The sequence below is a fragment of the Phascolarctos cinereus genome, unplaced genomic scaffold (assembly GCF_003287225.1).
Source record: "Phascolarctos cinereus isolate Bilbo 61053 unplaced genomic scaffold, phaCin_HiC Scaffold_726;HRSCAF=1367, whole genome shotgun sequence".
Lineage (NCBI taxonomy): Eukaryota > Metazoa > Chordata > Mammalia > Diprotodontia > Phascolarctidae > Phascolarctos > Phascolarctos cinereus.
In genome coordinates this window covers 347,958,784-347,985,927 of record NW_027556098.1, presented here as the reverse complement: position 1 = coordinate 347,985,927, position 27,144 = coordinate 347,958,784, and the positions used below count along the sequence as shown (strand labels likewise).

The 27,144-nt window shown below is 40.6% G+C and overlaps 1 protein-coding gene across 1 annotated transcript in view; it reads left to right on the top strand.

The window, feature by feature from the left end:
* The window catches only part of RNF121 (ring finger protein 121), a 93,676-nt gene that overhangs the window by 51,769 nt on the left and 14,763 nt on the right, over positions 1–27,144 (top strand). The window contains exons 4-6 of the mRNA XM_020967652.2: positions 41–195; positions 4,389–4,496; positions 12,178–12,298. Of these exons, the coding sequence (XP_020823311.1) occupies positions 41–195; positions 4,389–4,496; positions 12,178–12,298 (384 nt within the window). The remainder of the gene's footprint in view (positions 1–40; positions 196–4,388; positions 4,497–12,177; positions 12,299–27,144) is intronic.

The window sequence follows — 27,144 nt, the reverse complement described above, 5'->3', positions numbered from 1 at the left end:
ATATGTAAGCTGTGTTATCATCATTGTATTTGTGTTTCAGATGGTGACCCTCTTTCAGATGTGGGTTGTCCCCCTCTATTTCACAGTGAAGCTACACTGGTGGAGGTTCCTAGTGATCTGGGTCCTGTTCTCTGCTGTTACTGCCTTTGTTACTTTCCGAGCCACTCGAAAACCATTGGTGCAGACAACCCCGAGGTGAGAATTATGCAGGGGAGAAGGGCAAAGGGGAGGGATTGGGTCATAGAATCGTAGCATTGTAGAGGCAGCTCTATCTAGAATGCCACCCTACTTTTCACCATTTCCCCCCCCCCCCCATTTCTCTCCACCAATATAGAGATGAATTGTCTGAGCAGAATTCACTCCTCTGCCTTGTAAAGCCTGGTGGGATGCTTTAGCTCTCTGATAGGCTAGTCATCGCAGTGTAGAGCTTCTAGAGACCATGCTGCCTTACAGTTTGGTTCCTCCTGGGCGTTTTGCCATTAGAAGTCCATTCCAGGTTTGTAACCGCAGTCAGTAGTCAAGCAAAATGTGATTAGGAAGGACTCATCTTCAAAGTGAAGGGGGTTGTGGGGGCAGCTAGGTGGCACAGTGGATACAGCACCGGCCTTGGAGTCAGGAGGACCTGAGTTCAAATGCGGCCTCAGATGCTTAACACTGACTAACTCTGTGACCCTGGGCAAGTCACTTAACCCCATTGCTGAGCAAAACAAAACAAAATGAAAAAACAGCGAAGGGATTGGACTAGATGACCAAACATGGCATTAGGTTTCCTTGAGGCAGGGGTGAAGTGGATGAATAGTGAACTCTCCATCATTGTAGAACTGCAAGGTGAATTTGAATGATCACTTGTAAAGTCTGTTGTAAAAGGAACACTTTTTCAGATATGAATTGGACTAGATGGACTTCAAAATAGTGCTGGAACCGGAAAGGGAGAATTCTATTCTACATCTGATTTTCACTTATAGGGAAGAACTGGTTTCTGGGATAGAAATAATGGGTACTTTTTGACAAAACTACTCCCTCTTAGAATTTGTGATGAGGAAGGCAAAAAATGAATGTTAAAAAATAATAATAAAAATAAAATCAGAGACAGAGAGAAGCCAGGCTTAGTTTGCCATTCGTCTAGATTTTGGGAAAGCAGATCTTAAAGGTTTGAGACAAAGGAAACGTGGATTCCATGGACTAAAATTCTACAAAGGAAGTCAATTCAGGAGACGTGGAAAGCCCTCAAAAAGGAGAGTCTGCAGCCACAAAGGGAAACAGTTCTGATTTGGAGGGAAAATGGGAGTTGTGGGAAGGGACTGATGAGGATTCACAGAGAATTTATAAGACATGTACAGAAAATGAAATGTATAGCAGGTAGCAAGATGAATGTAAAAATATGTCTCAAGTCTGTAAAAATAGTGTCAAATACCTGAGTCAAAGCTCAGATTGAGTTGAAATAGACAAGAAAAGCTAAGAATAAGAAATAGGTTGTTGTTGTTGGGGTTTTTTTAAGCTATGTTAGGATTATAGCTAGCAGTATTTGGGACAATGATAATTGATGACAGAGGAAAGATAATGTTGCCTAATCTTTATTTTGCTTCTGTTTGCTCTGCCAAAAAGAATGTTAGAGTGGAAAAAAAAAACATGCAGAAGTGGTTAATGGGGAATTGGTAAGAATGAGTAAGGAGACTGTAGAACCTTTCGTGAGTCGACATTATCTGGCCCAGAAGCCCAGTGTCTTCACACAGTGTTTCTCCAAGGGTATGGGCCAGGGGATTTTCACCAAAGATGCCATGAAATTTTGCTCTCCAGATATCTAAAACTTTATTATTTGTAAACTTCGTACTTTGGCCATTCTTAGAAATTCAGTTGCTTTTGAGCTTGAGTTAATGTTGTAAACCATCAAACTCTGAACAAAACAAAATGTCCTTCCAAACTGCAAGTGATTACAAATATTTATTGCTTTCAGAATGTTAATTCACTGCACCCCAAGTGTTCCTTCTCATACTCCAAGACTTCTACATTCCTCAGTCCCCAACCTCAACTGCAGCTTGATGTCTGATCTAATGACCAGTGGTTTGTTAATTGCCAATGGGTTATTCTCAGTGCTCATCCTTGAATTCTCTGCCATATTTGACACGGTTGACTATTTTCTATTTGTTAGACACCTTTTCTTGCCTCGGTTTTCTTAATATTGTTCTCTCATGGTTCTCTTCACGCATGTCATCAACATCACTGTTCAGATTATTGATGAGAAAAGTTGTCTGAGACCAGTCTCAAGAGGCTGCGCCTTGAGACTTCCCTCCAGGCTGACTTGAATTATTCTTTAGGTTCAATTTTTCTGCCAGTTAAAAAGTCCCCCTGATTTTACTATCATGTAGCCCAGATCTCCCCGTGTTTTTTGCAAGGATATTTTAAGTGATATTGTCCCTTTAATCACAAATATAGCTGTAGTCCTGGTGCCTGGTGTAATGGAAAAAGCTGTGGTCTGGGAGCCTAAAGGAAGAGGCTTTCAAGTCCTGGCTGTGCCAGTCATTAGATGCGTGACCTTGGGCAAGGCTCTTGGATTCTTTGAGTTTTCTCATGTAAAGCGGTGTCAGGTTTAATCCTATGTTGTGTTGTTTCCATGATCTGGCATTGTCACTACCACTTCGTGAAGTAAGTGTCAACCCCTGACACACCACACAACATTTAGCACAGTGCCTAGCGCACAGTAGGTGCACAGTAAATGCGAAGGGTGGGGCTGGTGGCTTAATAAATGAGAAGTTAAGTGCCTTTCCATGGGTCAGGAAGCTGTTTAATAGCAGAGAAGAAGTTTGGACTATTTGACCTGAAGTACAGGTATCAGCCTTGTCTCTATTCTCTTCTTATACTTTAATAATATGTGATCCCAGATTTGAAGATTTGATTTTGGGGCCTTCGGGTCCCCATGTTTCTGACAAGTGAGCATGGCTAGAGACATTGAGATCACTCAGGTAGGGCCTCCATCCTCTGCATCCCTTACTCCTTCTTTGTGGGAAGTAGTAAGATCATTCCATCTCCTTTTATTTTCATTATTTCCTCTGCCACACCCCTCTTCCTCCTCAAAAAAAAGTTGGCCAGCCTCCTTCCTGGGCTGTGACCACAAGGTCACAGCTTGGCATCATTCACAATAGCAACCTTACCCTCAGACCAGCCAGTTAAGGTGCTGTAAAGTGTGGATGTAGAGGAATAGACATTACATGTGGGTTGGCAAAATTACCAGTGTGCAACGTGAGGTTATCGTGAGACAGATACCTTGGTCTTGTATCTTTCTGTCCAGCCTTTTGAACTTAACCTTCTTCCATCACATCTACTTGCTACTTGTCTAAGAAGCCTGTTTTCCTCTTCATTGCACCCTGATTTTGTTTTGTTTTGGTTTTTTACCCTCCACCCACTCCAGTGATTTCTTGGTTACCAGGGAAATGGAGAGCTCTTTTCTTTGGTTCTCCAGGCTTTTGCCTTCCTTAGCTAGAGTGCATGTAAAACTTAAGCTTTGCATAGCTGTATGCATGATAGAGCCGTAGGAAGCCATTAAGGAAAGTCCAGGATATATGGAGCATATTCCATCCCTGTCCCAGGGTGATAGAAATAATAATAACACAGTTTTTTTTTACTGTGTTAAGGTTTATTAAGAATTTGCAAGGAAGGTTATACAAATATTTTGAACTCAATTTTACAGTTGAGGAAACTCCAGGTTAAGGGCAGGCAGGAGTGACTTACCCATATAGTAACAGTCTCATCTGAACCCACACCCAGAGGATTTTCTGTCTCCAAGACCAGTACTCTTTCCCTTATATTGCATTGCTTTGTACCTGAACTCAAAGGCAGGTCCAAGACATATTATCTCACCACTGTACCATCCTGTCTTCTAAAAACGTCTAGAAGGGTTATGATGGAATTCTTCAAAGTATCTTCATTAAGAAACAGCCCTAGAGATAGAGAGACCTTGAAGCTAACCTCGGGACCCCAGCAGAGCAAGATGGCATTGTAATGGTTAGGCCTGTTTCGCTATCTTACTGAGGTTGCAGAAGAAAAGAGGATGGTTCTGTGGAGAGGATATGCTACATGAATTGGCCTTAGTACCCAGTAATTCTTGCTGTTCCAGATGTCAGGGACTTTGCCCCATGACATTTAAAAGGAGAAATTATCTCCTCCTACCTCTGGTCCTGGCAAATCCCAACTAACTTAAGGGAAGTAACCTCCAGAATTCACAATTCCATCTGTTGAGGACTGAGCAGGGCTGCCACTGCCTCAAGATAAACAAAAAAGCAGTAGGTCGCCTTGGCACTTCCTTTAATGTTCGTTGGCTTTGGGAAGAAAATTGGAAGAGATTTTGAGAACTTGGATGTATTGATCCTCCCTTCTCCATGTTTTTTTTCTAGGCTGGTTTATAAGTGGTTCTTGCTAATATACAAAATCAGCTATGCCACTGGAATTGTTGGCTACATGGCTGTGATGTTCACCCTCTTCGGGATTAACTTGTTATTCAGGTAAGTAAATGCCCAGTGTATGTTGTGCTTTAGTTCCCAGGTTGGGGAAAGGATGGGTTTGGCCTTGTTTTCTAAGGGGTTCCCAGCTGAGTGAAATGTTTATTCATCTGTTCAGTCAACAAACATTTATTAAGTGCTAACTCTCTTAAGAACACTACAAAAAGCACTGCTTAGTATATGTGTACTATATATAGTAGTGTATGTGGGGCCAGTACCAGAGAGCAGGGGAGGGGTTTGCATCTGAGGCCTTGGTATGATAGAAAGAAACCTTCACCAAGAGCTAGGAAAACTGACTCTCTGACCTCAGTTGATTTACGTGATGTCCTTGAGCCTTAGTTCTTTCACCTGTAAAACAGAGAGAATGAAGTTTACCTACCAGATGGAACTATTCTGAAGGTCCAATGATGTAATGAAGGTAAAGCCTTATCTAAGTGACAGTATTTCCATTATCAATAGAACGTATTCTCAGTGCTTTATGGTAATGAAGAGCAGAAGAGTCTAGATAGCTAAAACTGACTAGTAGGTCAAAATAATGTGGGAGAGAAGTAATAGATCTATCCAACTTGAATGTCTCCCTGAGACATAAAGAACAATAGCAATGATTGATTATAGAATTTTAAGCTAAAAAGATCCTTAAGGATTGTCTGGTTCAACCTTTACATTTTCCGGGGAAGGATCCTGAGGCCCAAAAGTGGTTTGAAGCAGAAGAAAGAGACTTAGCTAAAATCATATAGCAAGTCAGTGACAGAGTTGGGACTAGAACGTAAGTCCTTGCTCTGAGAGCTGCCTTCTTCCTAGGGCTATTGTGAGAAATAGATGAGAAAATGAACGTGAACAGTCTTTGGAAAAGTTTTCCTACTGAGCAGATATGAGTCCAGGCTTCCCAGGTCCTGGTTGTTGGCTTACAGCAGAAGTAGAGGACTAGGCTGGAATCCCAAGGAGACCAGTTCTAATGCACTTTCCAAGCTCAGCTGCAGATAAGAACAAGCACAGTAGCTCACTCTTCTGATGGATTTGACTTTCCCAAGGTGCTGACAGACGTCCTCATTGAACCTTCATGTAGCCCTTGGAGGTAGGCAATATAAGTATTACCCCCATTTGACAAATGGGGAGTCTGAAACTTCAGTGACTTGCCCAAGTTAAGCAGTTTGTCCCAGCTTTCCTAGCTTGTTATTCAGTTCCATTCAACACAGATTTAGGTTTTCTGCCCTAAAGGAGATTGCTTAGAAAGACTAATGTGGGTATGGGTAAGCAAATAAGAAGTGTTTCCAGTAGACAAGGGAGGAATAAGGGGTCATGTTGGGTGGGTGGTCAGGGAAATCTTTATGGATGAAGTAATGCCCAAGCTGTGCCTCCAAGGAATAGATAATTACAGATGAGAAGGGGTGAGTTTGACGTCTTGACTGATGCACTTAAGTGGGAGGAGCCGGGATTTGATTAAGTGTTAGCAAGTAGGTCCATCTGGCTAAAACAAGAGTACAAAGAGAGAGTAATATGAAATTGAAACTAGAGGAGATAGATTGGAGCCATATTATGGAAGGGTTACAATGATCTAAGAAGTTTCTGTTTTATCCTGATGTAAATACAGTGGTTTGAGCAGGCAATTATGCATTATTAAATGTTGGAACTGAAGCTCTAGCCTAGGATTTCTGACTCCAGGCTCAGTACTTTTTCAAATACCACACTGCCTCAGGAAGAACTTTGTTGTGGAAAGATCTAGGCCACTTGTGGCCCTCTAGGTCCTCAAATGCAGCTCTTTGACTGAATCCAAACTTATTTTTATTATTTATTCATTATTTTAAGGGGATTTGTTCTGTGAAGTTTGGTTTCAGTCAGAGGGCTGCACTTGAGGACCTAGAGGGCCACATAAGGCTTCAAGGCTGCAGGTTCCCTACCCTTCATCTAGGCTGTAAAGATCTTGATTGTGTAAATTTATGAAGAGAAAGGAGAGGGTATTCTGTGAACTTTTCCCTGCCCCCTGGGGACAGCTTTTGAGACTTGGAGAGTTTTAGGACAAATGAAAAGCAAGTTTGCTTTCTGTTCCTGGATGAAGCTTCCATAATGGGTCATTGTCAATAACAACAGATATTGGGTTGTACCTCCTGTGTGTAAAACTCTGTTCTGGGTACTAGAGAAGTACTTGGAGCTAGTGGAACCTAGTAGAGGATCTAAGCTACAAACATAACTACCATACGCAATACAATACGTGGCAAGGACATCAGGGGGTAGAGGAGACTGTGGAAAGCATCTTGCTGTGGCCTCTAGGCCTTGCTGACTGCTGTAGTTCTTAGGGCATCATATCTTCAACTCTTCTTTGTTAAGCACATTTATTAAGCACCTGCACCATGTAGAGCACTGTATTAGTAGCCAAGGTTACAAAGAACACAAAAGAAACCATCCTTATCCTCAAGGACCTTACCTTCTACTGTCAACTCCTTCCAGGAACCAATACTGGAGACCTTGCCTTTTGCCTGAGCCTTTCTTCTTTTATTGCTCTACATACTTGTCAGTAAATCCTATGTCCTAAATTTCAACTTTACTGGCCCCTGAGCTTGCTTGGTCCCTTTGGTCCCTTTGATTTAGAAACTTGCTTCCCAGATCTCTAATTACTAATTCCTCTTATCTCTTGTTGCCTCTTGGTGCCCAATTCTGGTATTCATTGTCTCTCACCTTTCTTATCATCTCTACATAACCGGATTACAAGAGTTCATTTCTAGAGTTTACTCACAAGGGAAAAGAAAATTGTATGATGATTAAGAATAGGGCTCCAGCTGGATAATAGTTAAGCCTGCCAACATCATCCTTATCTAAAAGTCCCCAAACCTAATTTGATTTTGGCCTAGAGCCCACAGCCCATTGTGCTATTCTGTTTCAACCCCAAAACAAAATACATCTTCCCCACTAGAATGTCACTGCCCTGAGCATCTCTCCCTCCACCCAGTCGGTTGGTCAAGAGATAAAAAAATGCTACTATGTACAACTATTTTTTTTCTCTAGTTATCCAGAAAGCTGAATAAGTTAGCCTTACAAACAAAGATCTGTCTCTCCTTCTGGATTATGGATTACAGTTGGGGGTCATGTTTCCACCTCCAGTTGGGGAGCTTTCTGAGTCTTCCTCCTTATTCTTCTATGGCATTTATGTTATAAACCCTGGAAATTTCCTCTCGTTTGAGCTTATGTATTGTCAAAAAAAGATCAGACCTTAAAGGGACCTCTGTAGTCATCTAGTACAACCTCTACCTGAGGCTTTCTGTAAAAAGCTTGTCATAAAGCCATGTAGACTCCACTTAAAGACCTCCAGTGATGGTGAAATCACCACCCATTCCATTTGGGGCAGCTTTTAATTGCTTGTGCTGAGCCCAACCAACATCATAGCAATCACTGGGCTGCTTCTTATGAATCCGAGGCAAGAGCAGATCCAGGTTCTCAGTTGTTCCTTGTCTGTGTTTTTTTTCCGTCTCTTCCTCCCACCCCTCTGGGATCCCAAAATAAACAGGCATAGCCATCATCATGCCTGGCTTCTCCTGGGTGCCCTGATCTATGTTTCTGTTCAGACTAAGGTGGGAACAAATCCCTTTCCTCTTAAGTTTAGCCAAGTCCAAGACCAAAGCTTGGGATCCTGGGAAAACCAGGAGAAATAGAGCAGTTCTAGAAGGGAAGAACCCAGGAAGGACTCACCTGGCTTGCCAAAAATGCTCTGTGGGCCTGGTCATCCCAGAACACATGCCCTCAGTGGTCCCTGTCAGTCTCTTCCTTGGAATGTAGTCCTCTCAGATATACATAGGTACATGGTAGCACTGTCTTGTTAAGCAAATTCCGATCTAATGTAATTAGATTGTAAATACATTCTAGTGTAGTAACATACAGTTATTAAGTACCTGCAATACACACAGCACCTTGCCAGGTGCTAGAGAAAGTTATTGCCAAGACATTGTCCCTGCCTTCGTGGTATTTGCAGTTTAGTAAAGAGAATAGAATAATGATAAAAAATAACTCACATTTATGTGATGGCTTCAGGTTTACTAAACACTTTACATGCATAGACAGATACATTTAATATTTGATTTGTGCATTCTTGAAGGCCATTGCCCATGCCTCAAATACATTCCCTCCACATCATTACCAATTGAAGTCTTTCTGCTTCTTCAAGGGCCAAGAGTACTTTTTCTAACCATTCCTATGCCCTTCTCATATTTCTTCCTTGTATCATATTTATCTGTATACATGTTATATATCTGTTGGGAAATTGCAAGCTCTTTGAGGGCAGGGATTGTATTGGTTTTCATCATTTCTCTAGCACCCAAGGCACAGAACCTAGGTATTTAATAAATGCTTCTTAAATTGAGCTGAGGTAGGGAGGTGCCAGTAAAGATCTCCCTAGAAGTCTTTAGGATCTTTCCTGCTGTGTCCAGAGTTTATGTTTCCCCCATGAAACTTGTCTCCTAGAATAACTTTGAGCTACTTAGTCCCCTGCTACAAGCAGTCAGAGCTGGCAGCTTGTTTACAGGTTGGCACATTAGTACCTAGCTGCATCCTGCTGTAGGTCTGCTAAAGATGACAACTCTTATGTGCCTTTCTTCCTTCAGTTTCTAGCAATTACCCGGTCCCACCCATGACCGCAGTGTTCAAGTTGTAGCTCTTGAAACATGCCCGTGGTAAGTTGTGTCAGAAATAATTGAATAGATGTTCTCTTCCTTTTGTCATTTGATATATGAGGACATCCTCAGTTTTTCCAAAGATGCATCCTAACCTAGGACAGGCATTGTCACCTCTATCACCTTTCATTTGGGCTATTAAATTAGCATCCTAACCTGCGTTCCCATTTCTAGCTTTTTCTAATCCACCCAAAACATTATAGCCACATTAAATTTCTTAAAGCCTGGCTGCAGTCATGTCCCTCCTTAGCTCAGAACCTTCAGTGGTATTCTTTTGGCCTCCAGTGCCTAGAGGAGAAAGTTCAATTAGGATCACAGAATTGTCAACTTGGAAAGAATCTCAGAGTTTATCTAGAGTCCAGTCTTTACCTAGACAGGCATCTGTTCCTCTATAACATCAAATGGTCATCCAACCTTTGCTACAAGACTTGTAGAGCTGTAGTTGATGGAACACTGGGAGTCAGGAAGATCTGGTTTCTTATTTTACCTCAGACACTTAAAATCTGTGTAATCCTCAACAAATCATTTAGCCTCTCTGTAATCATTGCCTCATCTGTAAAATGAGGCTGGACTTAATGGAGGCTGGAACTAAAAGAGGCTCACTCCTCCTCTAAATCTGTGCTTCCATGATTTCCAGTCAGGGGAAACCCATAACCTCCCAAGGTGGCCCATTCACTTGTAGCATTAATTGTTAGGAAATGTTTCCTTGTATCAAGGCAATAGCTATCTTTCTGCAGCTTTTACACATTGCTCCTAGTTTTGCCCTTTGTAGCCAAACAGAGTAAGTATATGTTTTCCACAAGACAACCCTTTCAAATACTTGAAGATCCCTCTCATGTTCTTCTTAAGTCTTTAGGGTCTTCCACGTACAGCAGTTTTTTAGCCTTATCATTTGTAAGTGACACAGTGGGTAAAGCACCAGGCCTGGAATCAGGAAGACCTGAATGCAAATCTAGCTTCAGACACTTATTAGCTGTGTGATCCTGGGCAAATCACTTAACCTCTGTTTGCCTCAGTTTCCTCATCTGTAAAATAGTGATTATAACAGTACCTATTTCCAGGGTTGTTGTGAGAATCAAATGAGGTAATATTCGTAAAGTGTCGAGCACATAATAGATGCTGTATAAATGCTTATTCCCTTCCTTCTCCCTTCTATTTCATACTAGTATTCATCATATTATTTTGTGTCTGACCAAACTAGAGTAGTGGCCAGGCCCCAAACATATTCCATAATTTACTACACCGGGAATGCCATCTTTACCACCATCACCCACTTAGCAAACAGATAACAAACACCAATTACATGCCCAGACATTGTGCTCAGCTCTGAGGATACAAAGATGATGAATGACACATTATGTTCTCTCAAGAGCTTCCCTTCTAAAGTGTGTGTGGAGGGGGTGAGGTAATGGGAACAAATGAGAATCCCAGATAGAATGCTGAGGAGGAAGAGAGAATATTTTCAGCTTTGGAAAAGATGGAAAAGTATAGAGAATGGTGACACCAGAGCTTTGCCTTAAAGAAAGAGAAGAATTCTTCTTTCTTTGAACAGGCTGATGTGGAAGGAAATGTATTTTTGCCCTGGGGTTATTGCCTGTGCATAGAAGCAGGTAGAATGAAACAAGGGGGTAAACTAGGAAACAGTTAATGTCCATCTTGGTTGGAAAGTAGAATGCATGAAGTAGAAGTATAATGTGAGATAAAGGATAGTTTGTAGCCACTTTGGGGAAGTCCTTAAATGCTAGGCAAAGTAGTTTATATTTTAATCCTAAAGGCAATGGGAAACCACTGAAGGTTTCTGGCAGGAGAGTTGATAATGGCCAGCTAACATCCTATTCATGCTTTAAGGCACAACTCCTTCATTCATTCCTTCAACAACTCATTTATTAAACATCTGTTATATGTAGAGTACCTCATCTGGGAAACTTTCCCTCCCCTCTCCTGCCAATCTCAAAGTCATTTCACCCTCATCTGATCTCATAGAACTTTATATAATCCTTATCCACTGATTTTCTAATTTATATTTATTTGTGTGTGGTTCTATTTACCCCTACTAAAATCATTCAGTAAACCTTTATTAAGTGCCTACTATGTACCAGGCACTGTTTTAAGCCTTAACGGCAAGGATGATGTCCAGCATTGAGAATTTAACATAGCCTTTTTATAGATACCTGTTGAGTAAATGAACTAATAAGGTTATGTAACTTGAGATTCTAGGCTCTGTCCACTAAAATAAAGAAAACTAAGAGCAGGCTGTTAGGGATCCAGGAATTAACTTCACAGTAGAGTAATTTGAAACAGTCTCCCAAGTTTATTGGCTTTCCAGCCTATTGTTAGTGATGCTGTGTACACCTAGAGCTGGAAGGAGTGGCTTTGCGTCTAGTACAGCATGTTGCTGTCATGGAAACCAGAATCTTCCTGTACTCATCCTCAGAGGTCATCTGTGATGCAAGGGATAAAAAAGGCTTCTCCTTTTCTTTTTCCTTTTTTTTTTCCTTTGCCAAGTAGTGGGGTTAAGTGACTTGCCCAAGGTCCCACAGCTAGTAAATGTTATGTGTCTGAGGCTGGATTTGAACTCAGGTCCTCCTGACTCCAGGGCCGGTGCTCTTTCCACTGAGCCACCTAGCTGCCCCTCAAATTTTTTTTTTTATTTTTAGGCAATTGGTGTTAAGTGACTTGCTCAGGGTCACACAGCTAGTAAGTGTCAAGGGTTTGGTCTGAGGCCAGATTTGAACTCAGGTCCTCCTGACTTCAGGGCCAGAACTCTATCCACTGTGCCACCTAGCTGCCCCTGGGCTTCTCCTTTTCTGAGGCAAGCTTTGCTTTGAGGCGGGTTTTTTTTAAGTGTACTGCCATGCGCCATCCCCATCCCTAATGCTGGGCCCCTTCCCCCTCAAGTTTTGTGCTCTTTTTTCAGTTATAATCTTAGGCTTGTGCTGGAGCCAGAGGGATACCCCAGACAGGGACTAGATGTGGCCATGGGCAATCCTATGCTTCCCTGAGTGATCCTCCTGCTTCCCTTACAGAGTCAAACCAGAAGATGCAATGGATTTTGGGATCTCCCTTCTGTTTTATGGCCTTTACTATGGAGTCCTTGAGCGAGACTTTGCGGAAATGTGTGCAGACTACATGGCTTCCACAATAGGGGTAAGTTCACCCAGAAAGACAAGGCTCACTTTGGTGCTGTCACCAGAGAACCATGGATAATATCTCAGGTGTGAGTGTATCAGGAATGGGCTGGGGGAAATGTGATGGAAAGGACTTTGGATTTGGAGTCAGAAGATATGAAATTGAAAATCCTTTGTCACTTTCTAGTTGTATTAACCTTGAACAAGTCACTTCACCAGTCTAGGCCTCAGTTTCCTTATCTGTACAATGGAAATTGTAGTGATAACTGAAATTTATGTAAAGTTTTAAGGTCTATAAAGTGCTATATATACGTGTGTGTGTGTGTGTGTGTGTGTGTGTGTATGTGTGTGTGTGTATTTCTAATTTGAGCCTTACAGTAACTTTAAATTAGGTACTATAGGTATGATAGCTTTTTTATAGATGAAGAATAGCTCCTTCTTTTCATATATTTAAGGTTTATTTTCTTCATAAAAATCCTGTGAGGCAGGTAGTCTATGTGTTCCTATCCCCCTTTTATAGATAAGAAAGCTGAAGCTCAGAGAGGGAAAGTGACATTTTCATGGTCAAACAGCTAAGAAGTGTCAGAGCTAGGATATTCATCTAAGTCTTTTTACTCCACAATTATATCACTGTACTTTTCACTGACCCAGGCTACTATCCAATAATAGTTTATAAACTGCTTTGCAAACTGCAAAGCTTGACATGATGTCAACCATTTTGAGAACAGGCTATCAAGATAAAGGCCGAGGGAGAATACATGATTGAAGTCTCTAAAATCATTAAGCATGAAAATAAAAGTTAACGTGTACTTGTTGACCAAGTCTCAGAAGTCTGCTCTCTGAAGGTCTGGTAGGTCAATAAAGGGAAATACTCTTTTGCCCAATGGGTATTTATATGTGAAAATTGTTACGTGGGCTGAAAATACAAGTAGGTCAAAGAATGGATTGAATAACAGTTCACACTTTTGTGGTATTTTCCAGGGGGAAAGTACTTTATTTAGTAGATCATGTTTAATATAATGTGGAATTCAGGTAACTTTGGATATTCAGCATCCATCCCTCACTTTCAGGATGTTATAGAGTACAGTTAAATCGATCAGCTTTGCACTCCATTATATCCCCATATAAGGCATAATCCTGGCCTTGAGATCCATTCTCTCTGTAATATTATTTGTCTCCTTGTTCCATCGTTGTTTCCTACAGGCCAGAGAAGCCAGGCTCAGTATCGCAGAGAGAGGTGGTAGAAAGAGCTACTTCTTAGCCATGTGAATATAGTCAGTCCACTTAACCTGTGAGCTTTGGCTTCCTCAGTGATATCATTACTCGTGCTCCCAAACTCAAAGGGTTCTTGTCAGGTAACTCACTGCTTTGTGACCTGTAAAGCGTTATGACGTTCAGGAGCTATTACCATTAATGTACATGTTCTCTTATGATGCTTCACTGTAGCAGAGGAGTTGTTTTAGTTGTCAGAGTTTCTGCCAGTACTTTACCAATCTGGAAAGACTGAGTTTGGGTTGTTCCCACTATAGATTGTATGTCCGTCATCCAAGATCATCCTAGCTGATTGTGGACAGGGTCATCACCAAAGCATGGCTGTGGTGGGTGAGGCCTGACACAGACCAGTCCCCTGATAGTTTGAATGAAATGAGATGATAGTAAGCCATTCAGCAGGTAACAGAAGGGAGTGTACTTGTCCATCGCTGACGAAAGACATTCAGCAAAGGTATCCAGTGAGTATACACATTAATTCAGGTGAGCACCAATTTGTAGTGCTACTCTTACTGTCATTTCATAGTCATAAGGCACAGGGAGAAAGTTGGAGCTCTTCCTGGCCTTTTGTATTCAGACAATCAGGAAGGTCCTTTAGCAACTTGAGCCAGTTCTTAGCCAATCCAGTCTCAAGAAAAATTTCAATGCTGAAATTCTTAAGGAACAGAATTAGCCTAACCTGTATGGGGCAGAGCCTTAGGAAAAGAAAAGCAAGCCCAATCTACCAGCCCTGAAAAAGAAATATTGCTCCTTTCAAAGTAGGCCTCCAGGTAATGATTTTTTGGGCCACAACAAACACATGAAGACCTTTTTACAAAGGCATCAAGGGTTTGGGATGAATATTAGTCGGAGAAGGACTTATACCAATTACCCTTGATAGATGAAGTATTTATTTTTAATGAAGAAACAAAATGAAACACCAAGATTGTCACCCAGTTACTGTCACAGAATGGCAGAGCTGGAAAGGCTCTTGAGAAGTTATTTGGCAAATCCCTGCCTGTCATTTCTTTAAAGTCTGTAAGGATAGAGACTCCACAGTCCTCTTCAGTAACCTATTCCAGAGTCATTGAGTCACCCTCTTAGGCTTTCCCTTCTCCAGAATAAGCTATTCTTATTCCTTGGGCTTCTCTTCCTAACACCTACTTTCTGTCCCTCTGCCTATTTTATTTACCCTTACTTGACCCTCTCCAGTGTTTCCACATTGGTGTTTTTTGTTTTTATTTTTTGGTTTTTTTGTTGGGGAAATCAGGGTTAAGTGACTTTCACAGCTAGTAAGTGTCATGTCTGAGGCCGGATTTGACCTCAGGTCTTCCTGATTCCAGTGCCAGTGATCTATCCACTGCGCCACCTAGCTGCCCCCACATTGGTTTTTAAGTATGGTGATTAAACCAGGAGACAGGCCTCTTTGCTGGACCTCTAATGCACAGTATTCAGCACTACTTCCTGGGCAGTAGTCTCATATTTGTACTTTCAAGGATCATGGGACTTTTTTCATATTAGTATTTAACCAGTCACCACAGTGAAATCATGAATATTTTTAAATTTTTTAGTTATTAAAGATGAATGCTCTTAAGCAAGTTCCTCCTACTTTTTTAACCTTAGTTTCTTCCTCTGCAGAGAGGAGTTGACTTAGACAGGGGAATCTTTGGCTTCCCCAAGTGCCACTGACTTCATTTTATTAATTATTTGCTAGCCATAATTAAGAAAACTGATTATTAGTTACCCAGAAGTTATGTCTCTGGGACTTTTTATTTGTCAAACAGGAGAAATGCACCAAGTTGGAAGCAGAACATCCTAGTGAGGTAGAAAGAGTACCATATTTAGAGTTAGAGGACCTGAATTCAAACCCTGGTTTGGCTATTTACTAGTTGTTTTACCTTGAGAAAATCACTTTGCTTCTATGGAATTCATTTATCAAAGGAATGGTTTGGATTGATGACTTTAAGACCTCTTCAGTTTTTTTTTTCCATATCAGTCTTGTTTTAAGGAAGAATTAGAACCAATAGGAGGAACCACAAGAAAAAGGAAACAAAACAAAACAGAAGGAAAAAAAAAGAGCAAATAGTATGCTTCAATCTGCATTCAAACTCCATAGTTCTTTCTCTGGATGTGGATAGCATTTTCCTTCATGAGACTTTTGGAGATCTTTGCTGAGAAGGTCTAAGTCTATCAAAGTTAGTCATCACAGAATGTGGCTATTATTGTGTACAACATTCTCCTGGTTCTGCTCACTTCACTCAGCATCAGTCCGTACAAGATTTTCCAGGTTTTTCTGAAGTCTACTTGCTCATCATTTCTTATAGAACAATAGTATTCTATTACATTCATATACAACTTGTTCAGCCATTTCCCAACTGATGGGCATCCTCTCAATTTCCAATTCATTCCCACCACAGAAAGAGCTGCTATAAATATTTTTGTACATGTGGATTCTTTTCCCATTTTATTGATCTCCTTGGTATATAGCCCTAGAAATGCTGTTGCTGGGTCAAAGGGTATGCACATATTTATATCCCTTTGGGTATAGTTCCAAATTGCTCTCCAGAATGGTTGGATCAGTTTACAACTCCACCAACAATGCATTAGTGTTCCAATTTCCCCACATCTTCTCCAGCATTTATCATTTTCCTGTTTTGTCATGATGGCCAGTCTGATAGGTGTAATGTGGTACCTCAGAGTTGTTTTGATTTGCATTTCTCTAATCAATAGTGCTTTAGAGCATTTTTTCATATGACTATAGATGACTTTAATTTCTTCATCTGAAAACTGTGTGTTCATATCCTTTGACCATTTATCAATTGAGAAATGACTTGTATTCTTATAAATTTGACTTAGTTCTCTATATATTTTAGAAATGAGGCTCTTATCAGAGACACTGGTTGTAAAAATTCTTTCTTAGTTTTCTGTTTCCCTCCTAATCTTGGTTGCATTGGCTTTGTTTGTGCAAAAACCTTTTCAATTTAATGTAATCAAAATGATCAGTTTTGCATTTCATAATGTTTTCTATCTCTTATTTGGTCATAAATTCTTCTGTTCATCATAGATCTGACAGGTAAACTATTCCTTGCTGTCCTAGTTTGCTTATAGTATCAGCCTTTATATCTAAATCATGTACCCATTTTGACTTTATTTTGGTATATGATGTAAGATTTTGGTCTATGCCTAGTTTCTGCCATATACTTTCCCAGTTTTCCCAGCAGTTTTTGTCAAATAGTGAGTTCTTATCCCAGAAGCTGACGTCTTTGGGTTTATCGAACAATAGACTACTATAGCCATTGACTACTGTGTCTTGCATACCTAACCTATTCCACTGACCCACCACTCTATTTCTTAGCCAGTATCAAGAAGTTTTGATGATTGCTGCTTTATGATACAATTTAATTAGGCAAAAGTTCTTAACCTAAAATCTGTGAACTTTTAAAAAATGTTTTGATATTTTTAATATAATTGGCTTCCTTTGTAATGTATTTTATGCATTTAAAAACATAATTCCAAAAAGGGGTCCATAAGCTTCACTTCGTAGGACTCCACAAAAGGTCCATGACACAAAAATGTTTAAGAACCTCTAGTCTAATGCAAAGAGACAAATTGGACCTCATATTTATCACTGAGACTTGGTGCTATGAAACTTTTGAGTGGTCTGTGGCTCTAGATGGATATACTTTTATTTAAAAAAAACAAACTGGTGATGGGAAAGGTGCAGTGACATAGGATTAGGTGTTAAGAAAGCATAGTCATGTGAGGAAATCCAGAAACCAGAGTGAGGAAGCAAGTATTTATGTGAGCATTAAAGAAGAGAGAAATAAGAAGACCTTCAGTCATTGGAGTATTGGAGTAGATCCTCTAGACAGAAAGATGAAATATATGAGTTTGGGAAACAGCTCACAAGGATGGCATAGAGGCCTAATAGAGTAGTGACAGGGCACTTCTGTGATCCAGACAGTTGCAGAAAGCTGAGTAACCAGGATGGAGCCAAGATGGCGGAGTGAAAGCAGTGACTTGCTTGAGCTCTCCTCCAAACCTCTCCAAATACTTATAAAAAATGGCACTAAACAATTCTGAAGCAGCAGAACCCACAAAAAAGACAGAGTGAAACAAATTTCCAGCCCAAGACAACCTGGATGGTTGATCAGAAAGGTGTTATCACACTGGGCTGGAAGCGCAGCACAGTGTGGGCGTGGAGGCTGCAGCGAACCTGGAGCAGGCCTCAGAGGACTGAATCTCGGGCAGCTGCAGCAGTTTCCAGACTCCTCAATCCATGAATGCCAAAGACAACTTAGAAGGTCAGTGGGAAAAGTCTGTTTCTGTTGGTGCTGAGAAAGGAAGGTGGGGTTTCAGCTCCATTCCCCAAGAGCGTGGCCCTGGGGGGGCAGCTGCTTCCCGAGCTTCCGGCCCACAGACTGAGGGGGAATCCAGTGGCTGATCAGAGAGGGATTGCAGGGATCTCTTTGCCAGTGCTGAGGCAGGAATCTCTTGCTTTGCCCGTTTGGATCTGGGTCACAGTTCTGGGCGGCTGCTGGGGTGAGGAGGAGCGCTGGCTGTGGTGGAGCATGTAGTGGCTGTGGAGAGGAACCCTCCTCACAGTTACAGGACAGAAAGGAGTACTTGTAGTCACAGGCCAGGAAAGGAGTAAACACCTCGCCCCTTATCATACCACCTTGGAAGAACTGAAAATTTACAGGTCCCTACAAGTATCTCTGAAAACAGCTGTACAAACCCCTGAAGCTTGGGACAGTACATTCTCCACATTGGAAGCAGATTTACCTTAACAAAGAGTTTAAAACTCAAGTAATTGGCCGGATCATGAGCAAGCAGTGCAAAAAGAGTCAGACTATATTATCTTACTTTGGTGACAAAGAAGATCAAAATATACAACCAGAAGAAGACAACAAAGTCAAAGCTCCTACATCCAAAGCCTCCAAGAAAAATATGAATCAGTCCCAGGCCTTGGAAGAGCTCAAAAGGGATTTTGAGAAGCAAGTAAGGGAAGTAGAGGAAAAACTGAGAGTGAGCAAGAAAATCAGAAAAACAAGTCAACAGCTTGCTAAAGGAGACCCAAAAAAATACTGAAGAAAATAACACCTTAAAAAATAGCCTAACCCAAATGGCAAAAGAGGTCCAAAAAGCCAATGAGGAGAAGAATGCCCTAAAAAGAAAAATTGGCCAAATGGAAAAGGAAGTCCAAAAGATTACTGAAGAAAATACTTCCTTAAAAATTAGAATAGAGCAATTGGAAGCTAGTGACTTTATGAGAAATCAAGACACTGTAAAACAAATCCAAAAGAATGAAAAATTAGAAAACAATGTGAAATATCTCATTGGAAAAACAACTGACCTGGAAAATAGATCCAGGAGAGAGAATTTAAAAATTATTGGACTATCTGAAAGCCATGATCAAAAAAAGAGCCTAGACATCATCTTTCAAGAAATTATCAAGGAAAACTGCCCTGATATATTAGAACCAGAGGGCAAAATAGAAATTGAAAGAATCCACAGATCTCCTCCTGAAAGAGATCCCCAAAGGAAAACTCCTAGGAATATTATAGCCAAATTCCAGAGTTCCCAGGTCAAGGAGAAAATATTACAAGCTGCCAGAAGGAAACAATTCAAGTACTGTGGAAACACAATCAGGATAACACAAGATTTAGCAGCTTCTACATTAAAGGATCGCAGGGCATGGAATATAATATTCCGGAGGGCAAAGGAGATAGGATTACAACCAAGAATCACCTACCCAGCAAAACTGAGTATAATCCTTCAGGGGAAAAAATGGTCATTCAGTGAAATAGAGGACTTTCAAGCATTCTTGATGAAAAGACCAGAGCTGAATAGAAAATTTGACTTTCAAATACAGGACTCAAGTGGAACATGAAGAGGTAAACAGGAAAGAGAAATCATAAGAGACTTATTAAGATTGAACTGTTTACATTCCTGCATGGAAAGATGATATTTATAACTCATGAGACCTTTGTCAGTATTAGGGTAGTTGGAGGAAAAAAAATTGTATGTATGTATATGTAGATAGATAGATAGAGGGCACAGGGTGAGTTGAAGATTAAGGGGTCATATCTGGAGAATAAAATTAAGGGATGAGAGAGGATTATACTCGGAGAAGAAGAAAGGGAGAGGTAGAATGGGGTAAATTATCTCACAAAAAAAAACAGAAAAGAAAAGTCTCTTACAGTGGAGGGGAAATGGGGAAGGTGAGAGGGAATGAGTGAATCTTATTCTCATAGGATTTGGCTTAAGGAGGGAATAACATACACATTCAATTGGGTATGGAAATCTGTCTTACCCTACAGGAAAATAGGGGGAGAAGGGGACAAGAGAGCAGGGGGATGATAGAGAGGAGGGCAGATTGGGAAAGGGGTAATCAGAAGTAAATACTTCTGAGGAGGGACAGGGTCAAAAGAAAGAATAGAATAAATGGGAGGGCAGGATAGGATTAAGGGAAATAGAGTTAGTTTTTCACAACATGTCTACTATGGACATGTTTTACATAACTACACATGTACAACCTATACTGAGTTGCTTGCCTTTTCAATGAGGGTGGGTGGGGAGGGAGGAAGAGAGAAAATGTGAAACCTAAAGTTTTAAAAACATATCTTTAAAAAAATGTTTTCACGTGCTACTGGGAAATAAGAAATACAGGAAATGGGGTACAGAAGTCTATCCTGCCCTACAGGAAAATAGAAGGGGAAAGGGGTAAGAGAATGGGTTGGGGAGATAGAAGAGAGGACGGATTAGGGGAAGGGATAGTCAGAATGCATGCCATCTTGGTGTGGGGGAGGGGTGAGATGGGGCGAAAATTTGGAACTCAAAAACTTGTGGAAGCGAATGTTGAAAACTAAAAATAAATAAATTTATACAAGAAAATAAAATAAAATAAAATAAAAAAAGAAAGCTGAGTAACCAATAGCTCCCAAGTCTTGCCTTAGTGATAATTGAACCAACAAAGGGAAATTCTCTTCTGGATTTCATTCTCAAGAGAGTAGGTAGTAGCTGTGGTAGAAATGATGGGGACTTTGAGGGGAAGTGGCCACTTCATTCTAGACTTTGTAATGCAAGAGAGAAATCTGAGTGTTGTCTAATATACACCTGAGACTTTGGGAAAGCAGATTTTAAAGAGCTCAGAAGGAAGATAAAATCCCATGGAGTAAATGCTTCAGGGAGCATGAGCCCAAGAGGGATAGGAGATGCAGAAGAATAAAATTCCAAGGACGCAAAGAAAAACAATTCAGATGAGGAGGAAAAATTGGATTTGTCTGAAGAGATAAAGGGGAACTGAGTCATTAAGCAACTTCAGTTTTAAAAAGACATGTACATAAAATGGACACAAGGCTAAGTAACAGAGCGTGGCACAGCCCTATAAAAATAGTAAGAAGGCTAAAATTCAGATGAACTTAGGCTGTCAAGGGACACTAAAGATGACAAAAATGGGGGCAGGTAGGGGGCACAGTGGATAGAGCACCAGACCTGAAGTCAGGAGGACCTGAGTTCAAATCTGGCCTCAGACCAAACACTTGACACTTACTAGCTGTGTGACTCTGGGCAAGTCACTTAACCCCAATTGCCTTTAAAAAAAAAAAGATGACAAAAATGAATTTGTTCACTTTAAACTAAATTGGAATAAAAAGGAGGAGAGAGAGTAAGGAGCTGCCCCAGTTGTCATATCTAATGTCAGATCTCATCTTATCTCAGTTCTCATCCTTCTTGACTTCTCTGCAGCCTTTGACATCGTTAATCACCCTCTTCTAAGACCTTGATACTGTATTCTCTGTAGGTTCTTGTGACACTGCTCTCCTGGTTCTTTCCTTACCTATCTGATTGTTCCTTGGAACTCAGTCTCCTTCACTGGGTTTTCATCAGGTCTGCTTACAGAGCTCTATCCTGTGCCCTATTCTGTTCTTCCTCTATACTCATTTACTTGTATTGGCTGCTGTGGTTTAATTCTCATCTCTATGCTGATGATTCTCAGGTCTGCGTATCCAGCCCTAACCTCCCTCTTGACCTCCTCATCTCGCAACTCCTACTTCCAATTAAACATCTAGAACTCCATTCCCATAGACATGTTAAATACAAAATATCCAATGTGAATATCCTCCCAAACTCTCCTTTTTTTCTAACTTCCCTGTTGCTGACAAGTATATCACCCCCTCCCAGTCATCCAGGCTCACAACCCAGTTCTTATCCTTGACCCATCACTCTTTTCCCTGCCTTAATCTATTACCAAGATCTGTCAATTTTACCTTTATAACATCTTTGTGTGTACTTGATTCCCTCCTCTAACACTGCCACCATCCTGGTACAGGCCCTGATCACCTCACACCTGGACAATTACAGTGGCCTGCTGATGGAGCTCCATGCCACAAATCTCTTCCCACTCCAGTCCATCCTCCACTCAGCTTCCAAAATGATCTTCCTAAAGTGCAAGTCTGACTATGTCAGCTTTCCCTCGCCTACTCAATAAACTCCAGTATCTCTCTGTCCCCTTCGGGATCAAAACCACTATTTGTTGTTCAAAGTTCTTAATAACCTTCTCTCCTCCATCATTTCCAATCTTTTTATACCTTTCTCCCCCTACATAGTCTTCAGTCCAGTAACACTGGCCTCCTTGTTGTTCTTTAAACAAGAAATGCCATCTTCTCATTCCAGGAATTTTCACTGTCTGCCCCCCATGCTTGGAACTGTCTCAGTCTTCTCTGACTCTTGGCTTCCTTCAAGGCCCATCTAAAATCCCACCTTCTATAGGAAGCCTTCCACATTCCCCTAATTCTAGTGTCTTCCCTCTATGGATTGTCTCCAGTCCACATATTTTGTACACAGTTTGTTGGTAAACAGTTGTTAGTGTGTTGTCTCCCCCATAGATTGTAAGTTCCTTGAAGGCAGGAACTGTCTTTTGCCTTTCTTTGTATCTCCATTGCTTAGCAAAGTTCCTGGCACATAGTAGATTCTTAATAAATATTTCTTGATTAACTGGGACTAGAATAGATTCTAGAATAGATCATTAAAGAGTGAGAAAATTCCTTTTCCTTTTTTTCATTTTCATTTTCCTTATTTCCTTTTTTAATGGGATTACTCAACTAGTAGAAGAGAAAGTCAGTCAGTAAACATTTATGAAGCATCTGCTATGTTCTGGGCACTATGCTAAATGTTGGAGATACAAAGAAAGGTAAAAGATAGTGCCAGCCCTTGAGGAGCTCACTAATGAGCTTTCCATTATTCTTGAGAAATCACTAGGAAAATGTGTCTTTTCTTTTATCCTCCCACATGTCATCACATAAAAGCCTGAGAAATGATCAAATGAGCATTGTCATCTGGGGCTATTTACCAGGCATGAAACCTGCAGAGAGACTTCTTTATGCTTTTCATTAATAATTCTAAAATAATTCTAAAATGCTATCTCACCCTGAAAGTGTAGATTCTAGTTAGTGGCAGACCTGATCCCACTGCTATTTGGCACAAGAGCTTTGACCTTCTCCACTTTCAGCTTTGAGTCATTTACTCTTCCTTAAGCAGCCTAGCAGCCTCCTCTCCCTCTCCAGTGGCTTACTATATTAATGCCAAACTTAGTGTGGATGCTTGATCAGCAGAACTCACTATAGCTCAAGACATAGGCCAGCCTCAGCCTTCCCGGCAGCCAGGATTACAGGGTGGGCTGCCATGTCCAGTCAGAAGGCTGAGTGCCATCTGATGGCATAGTAGAGAAGAGTGCTGGGCCTGGATTCAGGAAGACTTGAGTTCAGATGTGGCTGGAGGCACTTAGTATCTGTGTGACCTTGGGCAAATCACTTAACCTTTGTTTGCCTCTGTTTTCCTACTCTAAAATGAGGATAATAATAGCACTTCTCTTGGAGAGTTGTTTGTGAGGATCAAATGAGGTAATATTTATAAAAGCACTTACCACAGTACCTGACACTCAGTAGGTGCTATGTAAATGTTTATTCTCTTCCCTCAGAGAGATTTAAGCTTGATTTGGCCTTTGATATTACTGCTACTATCATCCTGCCTATCTTTGCCAGCGTGCCCTGCCAACATGGAATGAAGAAGTGAAAAAATATATAATTTTTAGCTTGTATGTGTCAGCCATTGTGCTAAGCACAGGAAATATACAAAAAGTAAGGTAGTCCCTGTCTCCAAGGAGCTTACATTCAGATGAGATCCAGTACATTTGGGGAGGGGGGATTAGCCAAGGAAGAGCGTTTTGTTCTGAGGAATCATAGGAATGGTAAGCTGGTGCATAGGACAGTTAATTGACATGCCCTTTCCAAAAACAATGATGCCATTGATTTGACTACTATGTCCAGAGCAAGAGTTGGAAAGAGGGAGAGTATCAATATATATGGAGTGGGGCTGTATGCACATGGCAGCAGAGAGATAGTCCTGGATGGACTACTGAATGGACTAGGAAGCATAGTTTGGTCTGATCTAACCACTGAGGTTACCTGTCCTTTCTTTCCCTCCCTGCCCCTACTGTTTTCTGAAACAAATTGAGTCTTTCTAACCGGTGTTACTATCATGCCAAGCATGCAGATAGGGGGTTGAAATAACAAAGGGGTAAAGTTAACAAAAAGCTTAAAAATACTACCTAATAATACTTTAAAAAATGGTTAGTAGCCATGGACTGTGGTGAAACGTCAATGGAGTTCAGCCTAATTTTTCTTAACTCTTCCCTCTATCACTGATTCATTCTTTTAGTTCATTTCTTAACATATTGTAGTCCAAAGCTAATACTACTAGAAGCATAGTGTAGACATTGTAGTGTAATAGAACACCAGACTTAGGAGAGACCTAAGTTCTGTTCTGCCACTAACACTAATATGTGATCCATGGGCGAGTCATTTAATCTCTCTGATATTAAGCTGCCTCATCTCTGTAATGGAGATAATAATTTACAGCACTCTGGGATTTTATTAATAATAATGATTTGCGTTTCTATAAAACTTTAAGGTTTACACGGAGTGTTTCCATTTTGTATCTTATTAAGTTTAGCTCAGTCAGTAAAAATTTGTTAAGTTCCTACTATGTGCCAGGCACTGAGGTAAGCTGTCAGAGAGTTGATAAGAAAGTTGTAGAAATGAGGCCCTAGTTGAAGTTATGTAACAAAAATCTGTAGTGGACCTACTCAGAATGGTTTGTGATTTTTATCTACTTTTGTTCAGCAGAGAGTTCCCAGTGAAGGCAGTGCATGTTGGGATTAATCCAGCACTGGGAGTTGGCTGGCCACAATCAGTACTATTGATAAGGAGGCAAGGGATTTGAGAAGAGGACAGCATGGAGTTGAATTGGTTCACCACGAATTTAGTGTGAGGGAAAGGGGAATAGCTAGTGTAGGTGTGATGGCCTGGGAGAAGACTGAGAGGTCTAGGGATTGGACATCACGGTATGGATGAAGAATGAGGTTTGGGTATACGTGAGCAGAGGGAGAGTTGGAAAGCCAGTTACTTGAGATCAAATAAAGGAATTTCAGAGTTCTTGAATGTGGAGGTTGTGCATTTATAAGTGATGAAAAGATCAAGGGTATCAATGTTTGTGTATATCTGAGGTGGGGTAGAGGAGTAGGTCATCAGAAGTAGACTGAGGAGCTAGGAGGTTAGAATGTTTGAGGGAGTATCAATATATATATATATATATTGAAGACCCTAGTATGAGGACAGGAGTTGGGAAGGGAGAAAGATTATGAACATCCTAGAAATCTATAGACAAAAGCTACCAGGATTTTGATTGTGTGGAAGGTATTGATTGTATGGACTTCAAAAGAGGAGAGGTTACTTAGTGATAGTGGTAGGGAGAAAACCTGAAAGTGGCAATGGTGAGCCAAACCAGTGAACCAAAGGGAATTAGTGCAACCAATGCTGGAAAGGGTGACCAAGGAGACTTTGTCACTTGGGGGAAGCCAGGTCTCAGAGTCAGAAGATGGAAGGAGGGGGAAAGGAAAAGCTCTAAGATGAGAGCAAGTTTGTTGCCTATGAAACAGGCATTCCAGAGGGCACAGTGGAAGCAGTTGGTTGGGACTTTGGGGTAGATGGATTGAGGGGGATGGGAATCAGGTGGTGAGAGATGGAGAATGGGGTTTGGTTGCTGACCTGCAGGGGTCAGGAATCATTGGGACATATAGTAAAAGAGGCACTGGATTTCAAGTCAGATTGCTACTTGCCTTCATGAACCTGCAAGGTTCCTGTTCAGAAATCTTTTGAGATAGATAAAGATTATTTTTTCATTATTTCTTACCTTTGTTAGAGGAGGGTTCTGTTGAAGGAGTAGTAAAATTAGATGACCTCTCAGATCCTGTCCAGCTGTGAGATTGTGTAATCCCATATCCTTAATCTGATGCTTACTAGAAGTGTGATTCTAAGCAAACCATTCCCCCTCTCTCTAGGCCTCAGTTTTTTTCATCCGTAAAATGAGAGGATTTAAGGAGAAAAGCTATTTCTAAGGTCCCATCCAGAACTAAAATTCTATGAAAAGAATTAAGGTATTAAAATAGTAATTTTGTGAAATAAAGTCTAAAACTAAATATTGACAAATATTTGCTAGATTCTTATTTTTGTGTTATAAAATTTATATTCCACTTAATAGTATTTTATTTTTTCCAATTACATGAAAAGATAGTTTTCAACATTGACTTTTACAAGATTTTGAGTTCCAGTTTTTAGCCCCACCTCCCTGAGATAGCTTGCGATCTGATACAGGCTATACATGTACTATCCTATTAAACATATTTCCACATTAGTCATATTGTGAAAGAAGAATCAGAACAAAAGGGAAAAACCACGAGAAAGAAAAAACAAACAAAAAAAGAGAAAATAGTATGTTTCAATCTACATTCAGACTCTGTAGTTCTTTCTCTGGATGTGGGCAGCATTTTGCACCATGAGTCCCTTGGAATTGTCTTCGATCACCGAATTGCTGAGAAGAGCTAAGTCTGTCAATGTTGGTTGTTGCACAGTGTTGTGGTTACTGTGTACAATGTCCTCCTGGTTCTGCTTACTTCACTCAGCATCAAAATTTATAACATTAAAGGCTATCTGGACTTCTTCATTTGCAAATTGAGGGGATTGCACTAAATAGTCTTTAAGGCCCTCCCAGCTCTAAATCCTCTGATGCCATGTTTTTCCCTAGAGTTCTTGGATTTTCTCCTTCCCTTAGGTAGAAACAGAAGGGAAATCCGCTCCTTGTTCTGAACTTGTTTCTGAAAGCTCTTTTTAAAATGGAAAGGATTTATTGTTGTTCTTTTGTCCCATCTGAAAGCACAGAATTAACTAGGGCTTAGCTAAGATTCATTCCTTTTTTTTTTTCAATGTTAAATTCTATTTCTAAAAATCAAGTATTTATTTTCTCTCCCACCTCCACTCCTCTCCCTTGCTGGAAAAAGGAAAAGAAAAATATGCATAGTCAAGCAGAACTGATTTCCACATTGTGGCCAAAAATGTGTGTCTCATTCTGCTTATTTACTCTATCACTTCTCTGTCAAGAGATGGACAGCATTCTTCATCCTTTGCAGTCATGGTTGATCATCTTGTTGATATGAGTTTCTAAGTCTTTCAAAGTTGAATCACTTACTTCTCAGAGGGAACTCTATCCTGGCATATCTGT